This window comes from Orcinus orca, chromosome 12, assembly GCF_937001465.1.
Source record: "Orcinus orca chromosome 12, mOrcOrc1.1, whole genome shotgun sequence".
NCBI lineage: Eukaryota > Metazoa > Chordata > Mammalia > Artiodactyla > Delphinidae > Orcinus > Orcinus orca.
Genome location: NC_064570.1, coordinates 12,018,419 through 12,039,160, shown reverse-complemented (window position 1 = coordinate 12,039,160; position 20,742 = coordinate 12,018,419). Strand labels below are relative to the sequence as shown.

Here is a 20,742-nt window from a genome sequence, read left to right as displayed (position 1 = left end):
GGTTAGCTGGGTCCTCTGCTGATGGGCTCACTAGGCCAAAGTCAGGGCGTCAGCCAGGCAGGCTGTGCTCTCATTTGAAATGTGTGGTCCTCTGCCCAGCTCATCCAGATTGTTGGCTTAATACAGTTCCTTGCCATTGTAGGACTGAGGTCTCCATTTTATTTGCTGGCTATGGGCTGGGTGTCTTTCGGAGTTCCTAGCAGCCACCCTCAGGTCCTAGTTGCCTTGTAGCCTTCTTATGTGTGTCTTCACATGGCTGTGAGAGGGAGCTAGTTCTCTGGTGTCTCTTCTTAGAAGGACAGTAATTTTATTGGATAAGGCCTTCACTCTTACGACCTCATTTAACCTTAAATACAATACCTCCATAAAGGCCCTATTTTCAAATACAGTTGACCCTTGAACAGCACGGGTTTGAACTGTGAGGGTTCACTTATATGTGGAATTTTTTCAGTGGTAAATGCTACAGTACTAAACAACCCGTGGTTGGTTGAATCCACGGATACAGAACCATAGATATGGAGGGCTGGCTATAAGTTATATGTGGGTTTTTGACTATGTGGAGGGTCATCACCCCTAACTCTTGCATTGTTCAGTGGTCACTGCATAGTCACGTTAGGCATTGGGACTTCAACATATGAAATTTGGGGGAGAGATACTGTAGAAGGCCAGGGTTGGCAAGTGGAGTTAAAACAAGATTGTATTAAAATGTAATTGTTACATTTTTCAGAATAACGTATGCATGTAGTTTCTTTTTAAGTACAAAAGAGATTTTATTGGAAGCTCTTTCTTCTCACCCTGTGCTGGATCTCCAAAAAGAACAGTGTTTTAATTCATAACACTTCTGATGATAACCTTCATATCACTAAGCAATAATTTTATATGTGTTTCTTTAATGGTCAATTTTAGACAGTGACATTTTGCAACGGTAGGTGAGGCATTAGTTCACTTGTGCTGGTCTTGCCCTCTGAATACCTTGTTGTTGTTTTTTTTTTTTTTGCGGTACGCGGGCCTCTCACTGCTGTGGCCTCTCCCACTGCGGAGCACAGGCTCCGGACGCGCAGGCTCAGCGGCCATGGCTCACGGGCCCAGCCGCTCCGCGGCATGTGGGATCTTCCCAGACCGGGGCACGAACCCGTGTCCCCTGCATCAGCAGGCGGACTCTCAACCACTGCGCCACCAGGGAAGCCCTGAATACCTTGATTTTGAATGGTGAGACTGGATTTTTGCAGGGCAAATTATTTCCCTCTTTGGTTGTATCTGTGTGTTTTGGGGCTTGCGGTTTTCTCTTTGTTTCATCAGTTAACCAGTCCTTTTATGACATTTCCATTTTCTGGAAACTTTCTTGTCTGCTTATTCTGTTCCCATTCCCATTCTACTTTTTATTGTGAGTTTTAAATACCTTTAAAAAATTATTCCTTTTTTATCCTGCCAGTAAGAAGAAGAAAAGGAAAAGGTGGTCAGCATGCTATCTTGAATTGAAAGTACCAAGATTGTGTTGGATCCAGGAACTTTTGTGATTGTCTGATTTCTTAGGAGATTTGAAGGATCCTAACTCTAGTACTCTCAAGGCCCTGAAGGACCATTGTAGAGAAAAATGAATTGGATTGATTAATATTTTAGGTTCACACTTAAGGTTAATTCATATTGGACATAGAATCAACCTTGAAGGCATAAGATTAATCTGTAAATGAGCAAGATTTTACCCCAATTTAATGGTTCTCTTGGGTTTGTCAGGTCACATGTTTTTTTGTTGCACTCTTCCAGGGTCATGGTAGAATTCATTTAATATTGCTCAAATTGGGAAAGGCACTAAAATTTTTGAAGTGGAGAGTTTGCTCGAAATAGCAAGCATGAAGTACAACATTTTGTTAAATTTTGGGTAATGAGCCTTACTCAGTGCATAGATGAGGAAAGGCCTCAATACACTTGGCAGGACGTGAGAGTGTCGTGTTTATCCAAAAACAAACAAAGTGGAGTGTTTGTAGGATTGAGAAATAAAATTGCCCCATATCGGGTTGACCTGGTTTTGTAAAAAGGTTATGTTGGAACACACCCTGCCCATTCATGTGAGTTGTTTGTGGCTGCTTTCTTTACCCAGGGGTAGTGCTGAGTACAGGCATACCTCAGATGTTTCGGGTTTGGTTCTGGACCACCACAATAAAGCAAATTTTGCAATAAAGCAAGTCACATGAATTTTTGCTTTCCCGGTACATATTAAAGTTATGTTTACACTATACTAGTGTGCAGTAGCATTCAGTCTAAAAAATGTACATACTTTGTTTTTAAAACTTACTGCTAAAAAATACCATCATCTCAGCCTTTGGCGACTTGTAATCTTTTTGCTGGTGGAGGGTCTTGCCTCACTGTTGATGGCTGCTGACTGATCAGGGTGGTGGTGCTGAGGCTTGGGATGGCCATGGTAATTCCTTAAAACAACAGTGAAGTTTTTGCTGCATGGATTGACTCTTCCTTTTACAAACAATTTTTCTGTAGAATGCAGTGCTTTTTTAAAGCAGTTTTCCATAGTAGAACTTTCAAATTGGAGTCAGTCCTCCGAAATCCTGCCTAATCAACCACGTTTATGTAATATTCTGTATCCTTTGTGGTCATTTCAGCAGTCTTCACAGCATATTCACCAGGATAGAATTCTGTCTCAAGAAACCACTTTCTTTGCTCATCCATAAGAAGCAACTCCTCATTCTTTAAAATTTTATCATGAGATTGCAGCAATTCAGTCACATCTTCAGGCTCCACTTCTAATTCTACTTCTCTTGCTATTTCTACCACATCTGCAGTTACTTCCTCAGTGAAGTCTTGAACCCCTCGAAGTCAACCATGAGGGTTGGAATCAGCTTCTTCCAAACTCCTGTTAACGTTGATGTTTTGACCCTTTCCCATGAATCATGAATATTCTCAATGGCATCAAGAATGGTGAAACCTTTCCAGAAGGTTTTCAATTTACTTTGCCTAGATTCATGAGAAGAATCACTCTCTATTGCAGCTATAACCTTACGAAATATATTTCTTAATAAGACTTGAAAGTTGAAATGACACCTCAATCCATGGGCTGCAGAATGGATGTTGTGTTAGCAGATGAGAACATTAATCTCATTGTACATCATCAGAGCTCTGGGGTGACCAGGTGCATTGTCAGTGAGCAGTAATATTTTGAAAGGAATTTTTTTTTTTCTGAGCAGTAGGTCTCAACAGTGAGCTTAAAATATTCAGTATGCCATCTTGTAAATAGATGTGCTGTCCTCCAGGTTTTGTTATTCCATTTAGAGAGCACAGGCATAGTAGATTGAGCATAATTCTTCAAGGCGTGTAGGATTTCCACAATGGTAAATGAGCATTGGCTTCAGCTAGTCACCAGCTGCATTAGCCCCTAACAGGAGAGTCAGCCTGTCCTTTGAAACTTTGAAACCAGGCATTGACTTCTCCTCTCTAGCTAGAAAGTCCTACATGGCATCTTCTTCCAGCATAAGGTTATTTTGTCTACATTGAAAATCTGTTGTTTAGTTTAGCCACTTTCATTAATGGTCTGAGCTAGATCTTCTGGATAACTTGCTGCAGCTTCTCCATCAGCACTTGCTGCTTCTCCTTGCACTTTGATGTTATGGAGATGGCATCTTGCCTTAAATCTCATGAATCACCTCTGCTAGCTTCACACTTTTCTTCTGCAGCTTCCTCTCCTCTCTCGGCCTTCAGAGAATTGAAGAGAGTTAGGGACTGGCTCTGGATTTGGCTTTGGCTTAAGGGAATGTGGTGTCTGGTTTAATCTTCTATCCAGACCACTGAAACTTTCTCCGTATCAGCAGTAAGGCTGCTTTGCTGGCTCATCATTCACGTATTCACTGGAATAGCACTTTTAATTTCCTTCAAGACCTTTTCCTTTGTATTCACAACTTGACTGTTTGGTGCAAGAGGTCTATCACCCTGCCTCCTTCACTGACACGGGGTTGCAAAGCACGGTGAAATGAAATATGCCTGTTGTGCGATAGCAAGTGTGTAGCCTCCAAAGCCTAAAATATTTACTGTGCTGACCCCTGGCCTAATCAATAATGGACAACTTAAAAACTCTTCATTAGAAATGAGTTTTTTGGGGGAGTAGCCAGCAGCCACGGAGAAATCTCCGTTTAGGTTAAAGATTTCTCAAACCTTGATTGAAGTCATTAGAAACTGATTTGATTTGAAGAAGTTGTTTTCAGATCTAAAAATGTGCATTTCATGTGGTACATACAAGTGATAGAATAGAAAATTTAAATGTTACTGATTGAAAGAGCACTCTGCAATGTAACTGAAAGGAGTTGAAAAACAAAAGAATGAATGAGTTAGACTGAAAGCCCAGGCTGTTGTTTAGTATCTTTCCTTTGAATCCGTAAGTCTTGAGTAGCCAAAGGAAGGACACGTCAGGACTGGGACTTCATTAAATTTTAGTAAAGGCATTCTGTGAAGAATTAGATGAAGTGATCTATGCCTCTTTTCTGGCTGTCAGATTTAATAAAGAAATGAGATTTTAGAGAATCTAAATAAATGGTTAGTTGGAAGCACATGTATTCAGTGGGCCTTTGAAAAGTACTTAATTGCTTAGTATTTTTCTAAGTAATACCTTAAGTTTCTGCAGTATTAAAAAGAGGGTCTCTCAGACATCCCTGGTGGTGCAGTGGATAAGAATCCACCTTCCGATGCAGGGGACACGGGTTCAAGCCCTGATCAGGGAACTAAGATTCCACATGCCGAGGGGCAGCTAAATCTGTGCACTGCAGCGGCTGAGCCCCCGCGATCTGGAGCCTGCACACCATAACGAAAGATCCTGCATGCTGCAGCGAAGACCCCGAGTGCCGCAACTAAGACCTGACACAGCCAAATAAATAAAAGTAAATAAATAAATTAAAAAAAATAAAGAGGGTCTCTGATAAGAGCTGACTTTTCATGCTGTTGAAATGTTTTACAAGTCTAAGCTATATTTTCCCTACATCATTCTCCCAACCTCCCCCCCGCCCAATAAAAAAAGGAAGGAAGAAAGAGAGCAAAGTTTTTGATCTGCTAGAATATGGACCAGTGCTTGATTGAAACTTTAGGGCTTTACCACACAAAATGAAAGAAGTAATGTATTGTCAACTATAGGAAGACCCTGGTGCCTCTTCATTGCCCCAGTCATATAAATTACTATGGAATGTACCTTCAGGTACCTGAGTGAATAAATGTTTGATGCATACTTTAATATTATTCATTTAAATGGAGAATGCCTCCAAAGAGAAGGATTTTAATTTAATAATGGCTAACCCTGTTGAGTGACTTAAGTATGTTCTAAAAGCTTTATATGCAATGTTTCTGTAAAATGAGTATTGCTTCTGTTTTCTAAACGAGAAAACTAAGGTTCAGAGGTTTAGCAACTTTGTATTAAGGTAACATAGTTGGAATTAAAATCCAGGTCTTTCTGTGCAAAGCTTGTACAATGCTGTGTCTTATATGTACTTGTTCATTTTAATTTATTCTTAACAAATTCTTATTCTCAACGAATTCTTATTCTCTGCCAGACACCGAGGATACAGTTTGGACAAAGGGGGAAAAAAAATCTAAGCATAAAAGGCAGAGTTTCTCTTCTTAGAGCTTATTCTTTAGTAGGAGAGGGCAGGTCTGGATCTCAGATGGGCTGCAGTCTGGGCCTGCTAAGAACTTCTGGGAAATTGACCTTTGCTTTACACAGCTTGCTGAAAACACTGTGTTGATGTTGTTTTGCACCTAGTGAGGTGATTGGCATACAGTTAGATTTTCTAAAACAGACAGGTAGGAATTGAGGCCATGAGTATATTAAAATTCCCTGTGAGTTTGACAGAGGTAGCTTCTTAAATGATCTGATGGGATCCTAACCCCGGTTGGGCAGTATCATCAACAAGTGGACACCTCTGTGGGAACTTAAAGGGAAAGACGTTTATACTTCTCCCAAGGTTGATTTCAGTTTGGACAGCTCTTGGTGTTCAGTTAGTGTCTTATTGCTTAAACTGCATTAAAGGAACTTATATCCTTTGTCTCAAGGATGTCAGTCTTTGTCACCCTTTGGGACAGTCCTTTTAAAAGTCAAATATTAGTTAAATAATCATGCAAGTAAGTGTCAAATTCTGTGATGAATGCTTCAAAGGTGAGTGACAGTACAATGAGGGTATAAAAGGTGGTATAGGGGCTTCCCTTGTGGCGCAGTGGTTGAGAGTCCGCCTGCCAACGCAGGGGACACGGGTTCGTGCCCCGGTCCGGGAAGATCCCACATGCCATGGAGCAGCTGGGCCCGTGGGCCATGGCCGCTGAGCCTGCGCGCCTGGAGCCTGTGCTCCGCAACGGGAGAGGCCACAACAGTGAGAGGCCCACGTACCGCAAAAAAAAAAAAAAAAAAAAAAAAAAAAGGTGGTATAGCTCTGGTTGGGGAGTTGTAGGGAAGGCTTTCCGCATTAGGTGATGCTTTAACTAAGATGAATGAGTATGCATAAACTAGTAGGGAGGTCCTAGTTCTATTCCAAATAGAGGAAACAAGCCCATTTTTAAAGGCTCTGTGGCAGGGAACTGAAAAAAGACCGTTGTGCCTAGGGCAGAGAGCTGGGGAGAGGAGCATGGTATGAGATGAGACTGGAAAGGTAGACAGGAATTAGATCAGGCAAGGGCCTTGTATGTGTAGATTTTTGTGTATCTCCAAAGAGTGGGAAGTCATTGAACCTTTTAGGGTGGTAGAGGAAGTGGGTGAGTATCAGTCACCTGGTCAGATTAGTTTTTGAAAAGATAGACATGCTATCACAATGTGCGAGATGAAGGTAATTTGGACTGTGGTCATGGTAGTGGTTGGAGGAAGAAGAGGCACACATGGAGGAAACTGGGTAAAAATCAATAGAATTCAGTGATGAATAGGTTATAAGGGCTGCTGGAGCAAAGGCTATAGAGCAGCGGTCCCCAACCTTTTTGGCACCAGGGACCGTTTTCGTGGAAGACAGTTTTTCCATGGACGGGGTTGGGGGGCCAGGATGGATGGTTCAGGCGGGAACAGGAGTGATGCGGAGCAGCAGATGGAGCTTTGCTCACTTGCCCCCCGCTTGCCTCCTGCTGTGCGGCCCGGTTCATAACAGGCCATGGACCACTGCTGTCCCGCCCCGGGGGTTGGGGAGCCCCGCTCTAGAGGACTCCCTAGTTGTTAACCAACCAGTGTTGTTTTGAGTTGCTTTGCAAGTCTGTTCAGGTTGTTTTTGCGATGTTCTGAGGGCCAAAGCTTAGTTTCCAGGCTTCTAGTTAATATCTTATAGCATTGTAGTTAAATTCCCAGCATCATTTAATACCAGTTTTCATCAGTATTTATTTAAGCTTAGTTATTTGTCTTTTGCCTAATTCCCCCACCTTGTCTTCATCCGTTTTCTCTCTAAGCAGTATTATTATCCTTTGCGTATATGAGAAATCTTAAAACAAAAATTTGGGGCGGGGGGGTGGGATTATTGCTAAATATTAGATCTCTTGACTTCTAAAAACAATTATATTGAGATGTAATTCACATACCACGCAATTAACCAATTGAAAGTGTATAATTCAGTGGTGTTTAGTATGGTTGTGCAGTCATCACCACAGTCAATTTTAGAATATTTTTGTCACTTAAAAAACATGCTTTACTCATTAGTTATCACTCCTCATTTCTCCCCAGCTCCCCCAGCTCTAGACAATCACCAATAGATTTGCCTTTTCTGGACATTTCATATAAATGCAATTCTGTAACATGTTTTAAATATGGCTTTTTAAACTGAGCATGTTTTCAAGGTTCATCCATGTTGTAGCATGTATCAGTACTTCATTCCATTTTCCTGGCTAATATTTCACTGAATGGGTAGAAGAAATTTTGTTTATCCATTCCTCAGTTGATGGACATTTAGGTGGTTTCCACTTTTTAAATGAATTTTTTATGAATAATGCTGCAGTGACCGTTTGTGTACAAGTTTTTATGGGAACATATATTTTCACCTCTGTTGGGTATATACCTGGGAGTGGAATTGCTGGGTCATATTACATATTATTTTTTTTTTGAAAAACTGCCGAAATGTCTTCCAAAGCTGCTGCACCATTTTACATTCCCATTAGTAATGTGGATAAGGGTTCGTTTCTCTACATCCTTGCTAACACTTGTCTTTTTGATTATAAGCAAGTAAGTGTAAAGTGATAATCTCATTGTGGTTTTGATGTGTATTTGCTTGATGGCTAATAATGTTGAACTTGATTTTTAAAAGAAAAGCAGCACTTTAATTTCACTGAGGATATAAAAATAGAAATGGTTGGTAATTTCATGTAATTTCTTAGAGACCAGTTTTGCTGTGTTTAAAATTTGTTCTTCTTTTTCATCAGTTGTATTCCCTGAATGACTACAAGCCACCCATTTCTAAAGCGAAAATGACCCAAATTACTAAAGCAGCCATCAAAGCTATTAAGGTGAGTAACACCTTTTATTCTTGTGTTTTTCAAAGGAAATACTACACTAATATTTTGCAGGAGGGATGATTTTTATAGATTATATGTTGTCTTCCTCTTTTCAGAGTCAGTACATGTTCAAGAGAAAAAACGCAAAAATGAAAATCTGTCACCTGCAAACTCTCTCACCTAGAGATAAACACTTAATATCTTGATAAATATTGTTCCATAAACTTGGAAGCAATCATTTTCCCTTATTTTTCTTAGGTAAGATTTTAGATGTAGCCACATTGTGGAGAACGTGTTTAACATTGTTATTTGTCACACTGACTTTACAGAATCTTGAAATACAAGTTAAGAAAAGGTTTCTTTAAAAAAATTAATGTATTCTTTTTCTTATTGATTGTATTATAGATTTAAAAATGGGCCATTATGGAAAATAATTGGGCTTCATTGTACATAGGACATTTAAACTGTGGGAAGAGGCCACAGGTATTTAGCCATTGTTCTGATAACAGTGGTTTTGATTTATGGATACTTCTGAAAATCTCAGGAAAAGGTTGGGTCATCTCTAGAGAAATACACATATGTACAGAATTTTGCATAAAATTTCTTGGTTTTAGGGACCTTATGAAGCTCGACCATAGACATCTCTCCAAAATGTTCTTGTCCCCAAAGCTAAGACTCCCTGCTCTAGTAGGGTTGTTAAAACTGAGAATGAGTGAGTGCTTATTTTTAATTAAGTAGGTATTAACCTATAGATATTTGGTGATACGTTTTTCTGCTCTGAGCATTAGCTCATAACCAGAAGCACCATTATTTAAATAAATTGTCTTTTTTGTTTTTTTGTTTGTTTTTGGCCACACTTCGCTGCTTACGGGATTTTAGTTCCTCGATCAGGGATCAAACCCAGGCCCCGGCAGTGAAAGCGCCGGAGTCCTAACCACGGGACCGCCAGGGAATTCCCTGAATAAATTGTCTTTGACTAATAACATTTATCTGTTAGATTTAACAAATTCTTTACAGAGAATCACTACTAGGAGAAAATTTAGGTAGTTGATTTTGCAGTGTTCTAATGCCCCAAACTTAGTTTTCAAACTTATAATTAATATCTGATAGTATTATAGTTCAAATCCCTGTATTTATATGCACAATATCAAAGAGGGGATAAGGACAGTGACCAGTAAACACCTTAAGATAGAGAATTCTTCAAAGAAGTGATTTTTCAGTTTATCTGATAGACTCAATATAGAACGTTAGTCTCTTCTGCTTGCTTTATACCCTTCTTCATTGTGATCTGATTTTTATGGTCATGATCCTGAGAGTATGCGAACGTGTATATTATTATCATTTTTATTCTGAAAATTAATAATTGATGCATTTAATATAACCTTTTGTTGAACAGAATACTTTTTAATTAGAAGACTCTAAGGAATAGGTATTAACATTATTTCCATTTTTCACTTGTTGGAAGGGTCTAAGAGAAGTAATTTGCAACAGTCAGAATAAAATCAGCTAGATTTTGATCTTCTCTCAATTAGTCTAAACATGTTATACTGTACTATTTTGATTTATTGGTACTGTCTTAATGTTTTTAATTTTGAAAAAACACAAACATGTTGCATAATATAATGAGCAACACATAGCCTCTTAGATTCACCAGGTGTTAATATCTTGCTACATTTGGTTTATTTCTACACACGCGCGGGCGTGTACACACACACACACACACACACACACACACACACACACACACACACACACACACACACACTGAAGCACGTACATACACACTTTCACGTTTTTTTGGCTGAATCATTTGAGAGTTCGTTTCAGTGTTCATTCAGACTAGCACATAGTCCCTAAATACTTGAATTTGAATGTCCTAAAGCAAAGAGATTTCCTAGGTAACCAAATACACATCACATGCAAGAAATTTCACTTTGATATAATATTATTATCTAATATATAATCTACACTTTCATTTACCAGTTGTCTCAGTATTAACTTTAGCACCTGCACCTGTGCATTTTCAGGATCCAGTCGAGATCCTGTCATTTATTTATCCTGTCACCCAGCCTTTTTGCTTTGTTTTGTTTTTGTTTTCTTTTTCATTACATTGACATTTTTGAAGAGTTCAGACCAACTTTTTTGCAGTACTGTATTAATTTAAACTGCATTTGATACATATGTAAGTTGATATTTGAACTGCCTTTTAAATCAGATTTAGATGATATTGTGTTTCATATTAAGGTAAGTCATTGGCTTTCTATCAATGTTTAGAGACATGATTATTTTTCTGGGTGCTTGTTAACATTGCACACTGTCAACAAAACTTCTGATAACCTATTGTGGAAGAAGGCCTATGTGAGTTGAGTATCTTTGAATTAACCGTAAGTTGTTTTACTCTGAATTACATATAGTACATGAAGTAACTAGAAGCAAGAAGCACTGCCGAGATGTCTTCCAGAAAAATTAATATTTAATAAAAACCACTCAGTGTGTAATTACTATTTTATATATTGATTTTAAATGTTTAGTTAGTTATAAAGTGCCTAATAACTTTTAAGTAGTTTGGCTTTTTTTTTGCTTGAGTAACTTAAACTGTAGCATAAACTGTTACTTTGTAGTAAGGAAACTTTTATTGTAGATTTTGATTTGGTGAATATGAATAATGAGATTTTCCTTTATTTTTTTAAAATACGCCTTTTTATATACATTTAGTTAGTTAGTTAGTTGGTTGGTTGGTTGGGCCAGGTCTTAGTTGCGGCATGCGAACTCTTAGTTGCAGCATGCACGTGGGATCTAGTTCCCTGACCAGGCATCAAACCTGGACCCCCTGCATTGGGAGCGTGGAGTGTTAACCACTGCACCACCAAGGAAGTCCCAGTTTTCCTTTGTTTTTGACTTTATAAATGTTGGATTTCTTGCTGCAGTTCAGTTGAAAGTTCTTGTGTCTCTTCAGTCTAAGGGGATGTCCCTAAAGAGCATAATTCATGTGATCAGAAATATAAATAGAAGTACAATTCAGGACAGTTTTTTTTAAACAGAAATGTGCTGATTGTGCAGTTGCCATTGAGCTATTAAAATTAAATTAGGTACAAATTCCAGATAATTTTTGTTTAACCTGTAATTTTCATCTAATTTTTTTCACGTTTATTCATAGTGTTGTTTCATAAAACTTAAATCTAAGTTTTCACATAATCGATAGAAGCCCATTTCTAATTTTTAATGTGTGTGCTCACTTCTCTTCCTGCTGATTCGTTTTGGCTGATCCTTTAGAACATTATACATCTCTGTGTTTTGTTATATATACGTGCAGTTCCATTTTCCAGGAGAAGCAGAGGAAGATAATGAAGCTGAAAACATCTCCCTTGCACACATTTATTAATGCTCTTTATTTTCAGTTACTTGATTTTTCTAGTACTAACCTAATTTAGCCAATAAAACGATACTAAAGGAGAGCTTTGCTTTTTTTCCAGGAAGGAAGAATGTACATCTACCAGTGTCTTACCACCAGTATTTTGCTGTCAACCTAACTATTTGTGAAAGTTTGCTTTCTTAAAGACTGTAATAGAATTCTTTTGTATCTGTGTTAACGTAACACACTTTGGATATACTGATCATACACCTACTTGAAGAATCCCTTTACTAATCATAGCTAGTTTAATCATGAATTTAATCAAAATTCATGATTAAAATTCATTGCTTTGATAGACCTTTGAAGCTATGTTAAACCGTATGTTTAGCAGGAAAGTTCTAATCAAACATTTAAAACCACATTTCTTTTTTTTCTTTTAGTTTTATAAACATGTGGTACAGAGTGTTGAGAAATTCATTCAGAAAGTAAGTATATAATTTTCTATATATACGCTAAATGTTCTGTAACTATAGATTAATGGCCTGCACTCTTCTCTTTTAAATCAAATACCCAAGTTTAAATTGTTTTGATGGACTGTTCAGAAGTGATTCCATTTGTTTTAATATTTGATTAAGAGTTAAAATGAAAGTGCTTTTTGGATAATTCTAAAAAACAAAAGCTTTTAGATAGATGTTTTTGTTAATTTGCGTTGCCGTAGTGAGCATCCGCCCCTTGAAGAAAATGTTTCAATATGATTGATTTTTTTTTAATTTATTAATTAATTAATTTATTTTTTGGCTGCGTTGGGTCTTTGTTGCTGTGCACGGGCTTTCTCTAGTTGCGGCGAGCGGGGGCTACTCTTCGTTGCGGTGAGCAGGCTTTTTGTTGCGGTGGCTTCTCTTGTTGCAGAGCAGGGCTCTAGGCACGCGGGCTCAGTAATTGTGGTTCGTGGGCTGTAGAGCGCAGGCTCAGTAGTTGTGGCGCACAGGCTTCGTTGCTTCGCGGCATATGGGATCTTCCTGGGCCAGGGCTTGAACCCGTGTCCCCTGCATTGGCAGGTGGACTCTTAATCACTGTGCCACCAGGGAAGCCCCCCAATATGATTGATTTTTAATGAAATTATAGATTCATTATTTTTTATAGCCTTTGAAGAAATTCTCCCTTGTTATTTGAAGCTGAATGCTTAGAGAGCAGTCTTCCTTTTAGATAAGATGTGGTAAAATGTAGTAAAAATACCAGCCACTTTCCTTCTGCTGATTCATTTTGTCTCATCCATTAGGGCATTACACATCCTACATCTTACTATATAGACCTGAAGTTCCATTTTCCGGGGTAAGCAGAGGGAGATGACGTTGAAAACAGCTGTTTGGCATACACTTAGTAATTTTTTTTGTAACCAGGGCCCGAGGTGACTAGATTATATTTCTTTGCCCCTTTGTGATCAGTGCCCTATTGGTGCCACATTTTTTTGGGAGGAGTACATAACTTTTATAACTTGTAATATTGTACTGTAGGATATCTGTAATTGAATTTAGGTTTTGTATTCTGCCCATTGTTCATGCCTAGATGTAAGCAGAACCAGTTTGAGGATCAGAGGTAAATGGCATTAAGGACTTGGCAAGGTTGCAGTGTGTTTCTTGAACGAAAATAGTTGACTGGAGCATGAATCAAAGTGATATTACTGTGTCACTAAACTAGCTAGATAATCTTGAATAAATCAGTTAACCTTTATGTGATTCAGCTTTTTTTCTCTTAAAGTCTTGTTCTCTCAAAACTTAAAGTATTGGTAAAACATATTTTGAGGTGAACAACTCGTGAGTTGAAGCTTAAGGCATGGGGTAAAATAACACGTATGCTGTGTTTTAGGTAAATCCAACTAGAAAATACAAATGTTGGTGATTGGAAAATTTCATTGTTCTAAAGCTTTTAAAAATCTTTTTCAAAAGGTTCAGTGTCTATAAACAGTGCTTCTTAAACTACTTTTGTGCACAGGAATTACCTAGAGATCTTGTTGAAATGCAGGTTCTGTTTCCCTAAGTGTGGGTTAGTTAGGCTCTGATACAACCTCGGCAAGTTAGGCTCTGGTTAAAAAGTTTCTCCTGAGACAAGACCTTGTGAAGAACTGAATGCTGTGGCTGTCTCAGAATGGTTCCTTTTCCTCTCCTTCCTTTGGAAGCATGCTCTATTCACTGTGAGAATTCATTTGGTATTAGGTATAACTGTTTCCTGAGACCAGCCCTCTTTTTCTTACATGCTCCTGTCAGCATCATTTAGTGCTTTGTAAGTACAGCCACAATTGTTATTCAAAGTGTAAAAAATACCTCGTGACATTGGAGTCTTAGGAATTCTTGTGTTTTCAGTACTGCCAGAACTTGAAAAAGAGATTGAAAACATTTCAGATTTTTTGGTCTTAATTCGCCTCTCAAGTTTCTAGTTGGTGACTTAGCCAAGTTTACCAAATATTGTAATCTTAAAACTTCTACAACATTTAAATCGTACATAATTTTTTTTTGCCATTTTATGTGGCAGACACATAAAAATGCCTAGTCTGTCAGTGAAGGAAATTCTGTACCATAACACGTTAATATAGTGTTTCTAAAGATATTGTGGAAGAAGAATTATCTTTATAGCTTAATAATAAAACTGCTAACATTTTTGAAGCTTTGGAATCTTCACAGTAGGCGAGGAAGGCCCATTTATTGTGTTATGTACTCATGATTCTTATGTATTGTGAGTTTATAATCGAGTTTTTATTATAAATCAGAGAAAAAGGTGTATTTGTTTAAACAAAACTCACTGCATTAATCACTTTTATTACTTACCATTCAGTATTAATTTTAATAACTCTTACCAGCAACTTATAAATTTTATTTAGCCTTAGTCTCAAGATAATCATTTCTGTAAAGTAATAGATTATATATCAGATTATTTTATCTGTGTTTTCGGCATTGGGAAATAGATGATTTTTAACAGAGTTGTCTTGCTTTTCATTAAATTTAAAAAAATTTCTTTTCTTTACTGGATGTATTATTTGCCTGGCTAGGTGAATATTTCTTTGAATGTATGGTAGTCAAAGGAAAATAGCCTTGGCCAGTTATATGAACTGAGGGACAGATATGCTAGATTTGGGGAGGAACGTGAGGGAAAAAACTATTTCAGACTTTTAAAACAGTAACTTTCAATAGAGCAGACAGGTTTTTTTGTTTTGTTTTTTTTTGCGGTACGTGGGCCTCTCACTGCTGTGGCCTCTCCCGTTGCGGAGCACTGGCTCCGGACGCGCAGGCTCAGCGGCCATGGCTCACGGGCCCAGCCGCTCCGCGGCATGTGGGATCCTCCCGGACCGGGGCATCGTGTCCCGTGTCCCCTGCATCGGCAGGCGGACTCTCAACCACTGCGCCACCAGGGAAGCCCGAGCAGACAGTTTTGAAACTTTTTGGTAGGTTAAACCTAAAACTTTAATGTCCAGTCACCAGCATTACTGCCCTTTTATTAAATGTTTCAAGTACTAAACAGCCAGAACCTTGCAGTAGACACTTGTGAATCGGTGCTAAAGGTCTCTTCATTTTCTTAATAATGACCTTAAAGAGAAGGTTCTTAAAAGGGATTTGAAGGAACAAATGAAGAATCATCTAGTCTTTTTGCAGAATGAAATCACTCATTGTCTTGACTGAAAATCCTGTTTAGAAGCATGTATGTCTGTGTTGGAGGTAGATTGAGGATCCTTTACCCACTGGTCCTTGGGTTTCCAGGAAGTTTTTCAAGAATGCAATTTTGATTTAGTCCATATATGATTTCTATGAAATTACTTTGGGTGAAATACCGAATTACACCCAGAATTTGACCCTGCTTTTTGCAGCCATAATTTCATTTTTATCAGTATATGTTTGGGAGGCAGGTGTTCTTATGCTTCTGGATATGGAAGAAATCGAAGCAGTGAGCTTGATTAGTGAAAGGATTCTTCCTTGTGCTCTGGAAAGTAGGAGACTTTCATATTCTTCAGATTGGGTAATGGGTAAGGTTGAGAAACATTGATCAGTGGAGTAGCTAAAAAATGTTTTCATAGGATAGATTCCTAGAATCATAATGGTAGTGTCTTGTCTTTTGTATAGGTGTGGTATTTGAGAAAAGTTTTGAAACTTTGAGTTCATTGTGTTTGGAGTGTTACAATTTGTCATTTGATTTGTACCTTCATTAGTACAGAAATCCTTTCCCTATATGTTTCAGACGAAGTCTAAGGCATGTTGGCAATGCTTTTACCAGTACTTTTCTTTCCTGAATTTGCTGCTTCCTTTTATTTGGCTTTTCAAAATCATTAAACATTTTTTTTTATTATAACAGTACCTTATCTTTTGTTTTTTATTGTTCAAGCCAGTTACTCAGCGCTATTTCAGAACTTAGGTGATTGGCAGTTGAACTGAATATGTAGAGTAGCCAAAGTAGATTCTTTCAAATACCATTCCAGAGACAGACGGTGTGGAATAGTCAACCTCGAATGTTCATCACCTCAGTATGAGCAGTGTTTTTGTGTTTGTACAGGATTTGTGGTGACATTTGTATATCAAGAATTTTAACCTTCTCATTTGCTTCCCTTCCCACTCTTCTTTTTTTCTTCAGTGTAAACCAGAATACAAGGTACCTGGACTTTATGTTATTGACTCTATTGTACGACAATCTCGACATCAGTTTGGTCAAGAAAAGGATGTGTTCGCACCCAGATTTAGTAATAACATCATTAGCACTTTCCAGAATTTATATCGTTGCCCTGGAGACGACAAGGTATGCTGCCTTTTTTCTTTTTTTTTTAAGTCACTACAGTAATTACCTTTCTTGTCTTAATGAGACTCTTTTACATTATCTTAATTTTATCATTTTATGTTATTGTTTACTCTTTGTTATTCCGAATTTGAATATTTAGTTATCGCACTCTCCATGTTCCTCTTTGTTATTAGACTTTTCTTAAACAGAGTGGAAAGATATAGTTGATTTTGCTACTTTTTAATTTATTGAAGCAGTTGGTGTTAAAGAAACTGGCTCTAATAAGCATTTGGAATTATCCTAAAATCTTACTTATTTACACGCACAACCAATTCAGAATTTTGATTATTTGACTTGAGCTGATATTTACCTATTTAGTGTCTGTGAAAAGTGGATTTACCAAATAATTAATAGAAAATAACTGCATATCAAAATTCCTTTGTCATGGTAGAGTTTTCTTAGTGCTAGAAACCACACTACTGGGTCTGCTGGATCTGAATGAATAAATATTCTTTCCCACATTAAACAAAAGCTTTGGGACCTGAGGGAGAATAAAAAGGCGCTGTTTATCCTCATAGGTGCTCAAAGATAGTAGAAGGTTACGTATCTTGGATGCTGATTTGGAAATTTAGTGTCCTTTTTCTGACAGAGTTGATTGCAGTATTGATTTTGTAGGAAAAGGAACGAACAAGTGAAGACTAACTGTTACTCTGAGGAAGAGCCACAAAACTTAAAAGCTCACCACAAATCTTTTACCTTCCCTCAAGTACAAGATTAGGTAGTCTTTATTTTTTTATTTTATTTTATTATTTATTTATTTATTTATTTATTTGCGGTACGTGGGCCTCTCACTGTTGTGGCCTCTCCCATTGCGGAGCACAGGCTCCGGACGCGCAGGCTCAGCGGCCATGGCTCACGGGCCTAGCCGCTCTGCGGCATGTGGGATCTTCCCGGACTGGGGCACGAACCTGTGTCCCCTGCATCGGCAGGTGGACTCTCAACCACCTAGCCACCAGGGAAGCCCTAGGTAGTTTTTATTTTTAATTTAATTTAATTTTAACTATTGTACAGTTTTGAAACAAAAGAAGTCTTGTTATAATAGATAGATATGGAGATAAATTTATCATTGTTTTTCAGTTTTATTTTATTTTATTTTAACTATTGTACAGTTTTGAAACAAAAGAAGTCTTGTTATAATAGACATGGAGATAAATTTATCATTGTATCATTCTTTGTAAACTGTTCTTGGATATGCTTCTTGAAGCAGATTTTTTTCTTTTAATTAACTTTGGTACGTTGATAATTCTATGCAGGCAGAAAGAATGCTTCTAGTTTTTAAGTAACCCATCACAGTTGAGACTTAAAGTAGATGCCTTAGAATCCCACCTAAAATAACTCATTTGAAATTTTATATAAACATTTTTGAAGTAACTTAAACACTTTGATTTAGGAATTTCACTGGTTTGGACTTGGATTTCTATCAGTTACAATGAACAAGTCAGTCTTGAATTCGTAGATTTCATAATAATAATGTTTCTCATTTATAATAAAGTTTAGTATATCGGGATTTTTTTTTTTTAATAACCATAGTAGGAAAGATTACATTGCTGCTGTAATCTCAGTGCATAAACTCCATAAAGGAGAGGCATTATTTGTGTGTAGGTAGATACACAGAATGATACTTACCAGACGGGGACTACTTTTAGTGCTTGGTGAGTATCTTGGGAACTGGAAGATTTTTTTTTTTATGTAAAGCAAAAAAAATATAAGACACTTTCTTAGTGCCTACATCTTAGGAAAAATAGTTAAATCAGAAGATATGAAGCATTCTTTGTGTAACTTTCTTATGCTTCATTTGAAATACAAAAATTTGCATGTTAATTTAGCTTGGACATAGTTTGAAAATATGTCGATATAATATTATGAGTGATTTAAAGGTGAACCAGATATTCTTAAAAATTCCTGGGGCTTCCCTGGTGGCGCAGTGGTTGAGAGTCTGCCTGCCGATGCAGGGGACACGGGTTCGTGCCCCGGTCTGGGAAGATCCCACATACCGCGGAGCAGCTGGGCCCGTGAGCCATGGCCGCTGAGCCTGAGCGTCCGGAGCCTGTGCTCTGCAACAGGAGAGGCCACAACAGTGAGAGGCCCGCATACCGCCAAAAAAAAAAAAAAACAAAAACAACCTATTACAAAATAGATTATTTAACAAAAGGCTCTTTTTAGTACTAATTTCAGCCTCTGTCATTTAACTTATTCTACTGGAGTTAAGTAGCATTACAGTAGTCAGTAACTAATACTGCTGTTTACAGAACTTTTATATGCTGAACAGTGGTGGCAGAAAGTAAATTTGGTTAAATTCTTATGTGAGGAAATACCCTTTCTTGTTCTTAGATAGTTTTAAAATGAAAAATTTTTTTTAAAGTCACATAAGATAGGGATTTTCTCTTGAAGTTACTTTTTTAAAAGATAAAATCAACAGTAAATATAACTTTAGTGCTAAGCCTCAGAATCCTTAACACAGTTCTCCAGCTAACTGTAACCATCTCATTAGTGTTCATGTAGAAGGTGAAACCTAGTTACCATTCCTTCCTTCTTTCTGCTAAATATTGCTTTCATTAACTTGTATATTCATCAGAATGAATATTTTTGCAAGTGAGTTAAAGTTAATAAATGCAAAATTATAGAAACATAATATCAGGGCTGGAAAGTATCATAGCAGTATTTTAATCCATCCTTCCTATCTATTGTCCAAGTAGCCTCTAAGATACGACTGTGCTAAGGTTTTGAAAGCAAAAAAACCAAAATATCATTTTTCTTTTTTCCTGTAGAGTAAAATAGTGAGAGTATTAAACTTATGGCAGAAGAATAATGTATTTAAAAGTGAGATTATTCAACCTCTTTTGGATATGGCAGCAGGGATTCCTCCTCCAGTTGTCACACCTGTTTTGGCCAGTACTACTGCTGCTATGAGCAATACCCCAGGTATGTTGCTTTGATAGATTTTCTGAGTATTCTATTCATGCTTTTCAGGTGATTATTCATAGATGAAATAATAATTTGACAGTGCAGGAGAATTTGTCTAGCATTAGGTAAATGAAAGGAAATGCAGTTTAAGTGAAAAATAAAATCAGAAGTTATATTTGTGTGTAATTCTTTTCTAAAAATTAAAAAGCTTAGTTTTTAAAATCCCTAGAAACATAATGAGCTTTGGAAATTGGTGTGTCAGTTAAGTTTTTCCTGATTTAGACTGTAATCTTTTAAACTTGCATATATATCATCTTGATATTCACAGTGAACTAAGACTACTAATATAAAGAGAACCCTGAAAAATTTATTTAATGGAGAGGAGAATGTTTAGTAATAATCTCAAAATCATGTTTTGTTTTTTTTTAAGGTATTTAAATGACATTTGAAATTTTTTATCATAGTCCAAGAATTACATTTGTTAGCATTTTGGTATATATTTCGTTTTTGATGTGTGTGTGTATACATACACAGACACACATATTTTGGAACAAAAATAGTTTTATGTTATGCACACTATTTTATAATAATTTTTTTCATGAAAGATTGCATTTTGAATATTTCCTTATGTCATTGAATTTTCTTCTTTAATAAGATTTTTAATGACTTGCAAGTATTAAAGCCTCCTTTATTTTGTTTATTTTTTTAAGTTATTTTTTATTTTTGGCCATGCCATGGGGCATGTGGGATCTTAGTTCCCTGACCAGGGGTTGAACCTGTGCCCCCTGCATTAGGAGCGTGGAGTCTTAGCCACTGCACCACCAGGGAAATCCCTGTAGGTTCCTTTAAAGTAGTAACTTAGTTAATTGAGAACAAGTATGGATAGCCCTTTTAGGTCGTTTTTTTTTTAATTGTTGTTGTTTTAACATACCTGATTCTGTAATGGTTTTTCAAAATGGAGACAGTAAAATTACATTTATATAAATCTGTACATATTTTATAAAAGTGACAGAACAAATCTCTCTACTTTTCCAAGTCTTATTTATGTACCTACATATTTATTGGGGTTGGGTTTGATGTCTTTTCTAAAAGGAACTCCTGTGACACCTGTTACTCCAGCCAATGTGGTCCAAGGTTTACCTGATCCGTGGGTGTCTCAGATAACAAATACAGATACACTTGCAGCTGTAGCTCAGATCTTACAAAGTCCTCAAGGCCAACAGGTGAGCAGC

General features: G+C 37.3%; 1 protein-coding gene across 10 annotated transcripts in view; it reads left to right on the top strand.

Annotated features, from left to right (window-relative positions):
* Positions 1-20,742, top strand: part of SCAF8 (SR-related CTD associated factor 8) — a 197,746-nt gene that overhangs the window by 24,345 nt on the left and 152,659 nt on the right. For 9 of the 10 annotated variants that reach the window (XM_004263691.4, XM_033404428.2, XM_033404423.2 and 6 more), the window contains 5 exons: positions 8,368-8,451; positions 12,232-12,276; positions 16,406-16,567; positions 19,375-19,528; positions 20,603-20,733. In XM_004263691.4, the coding sequence (XP_004263739.1) occupies positions 8,368-8,451; positions 12,232-12,276; positions 16,406-16,567; positions 19,375-19,528; positions 20,603-20,733 (576 nt within the window). Of the gene's footprint in view, positions 1-1,184; positions 1,210-8,367; positions 8,452-12,231; positions 12,277-16,405; positions 16,568-19,374; positions 19,529-20,602; positions 20,734-20,742 lie in introns of those variants that run through there. The other variant, XM_049695176.1, reaches the window with a different exon arrangement.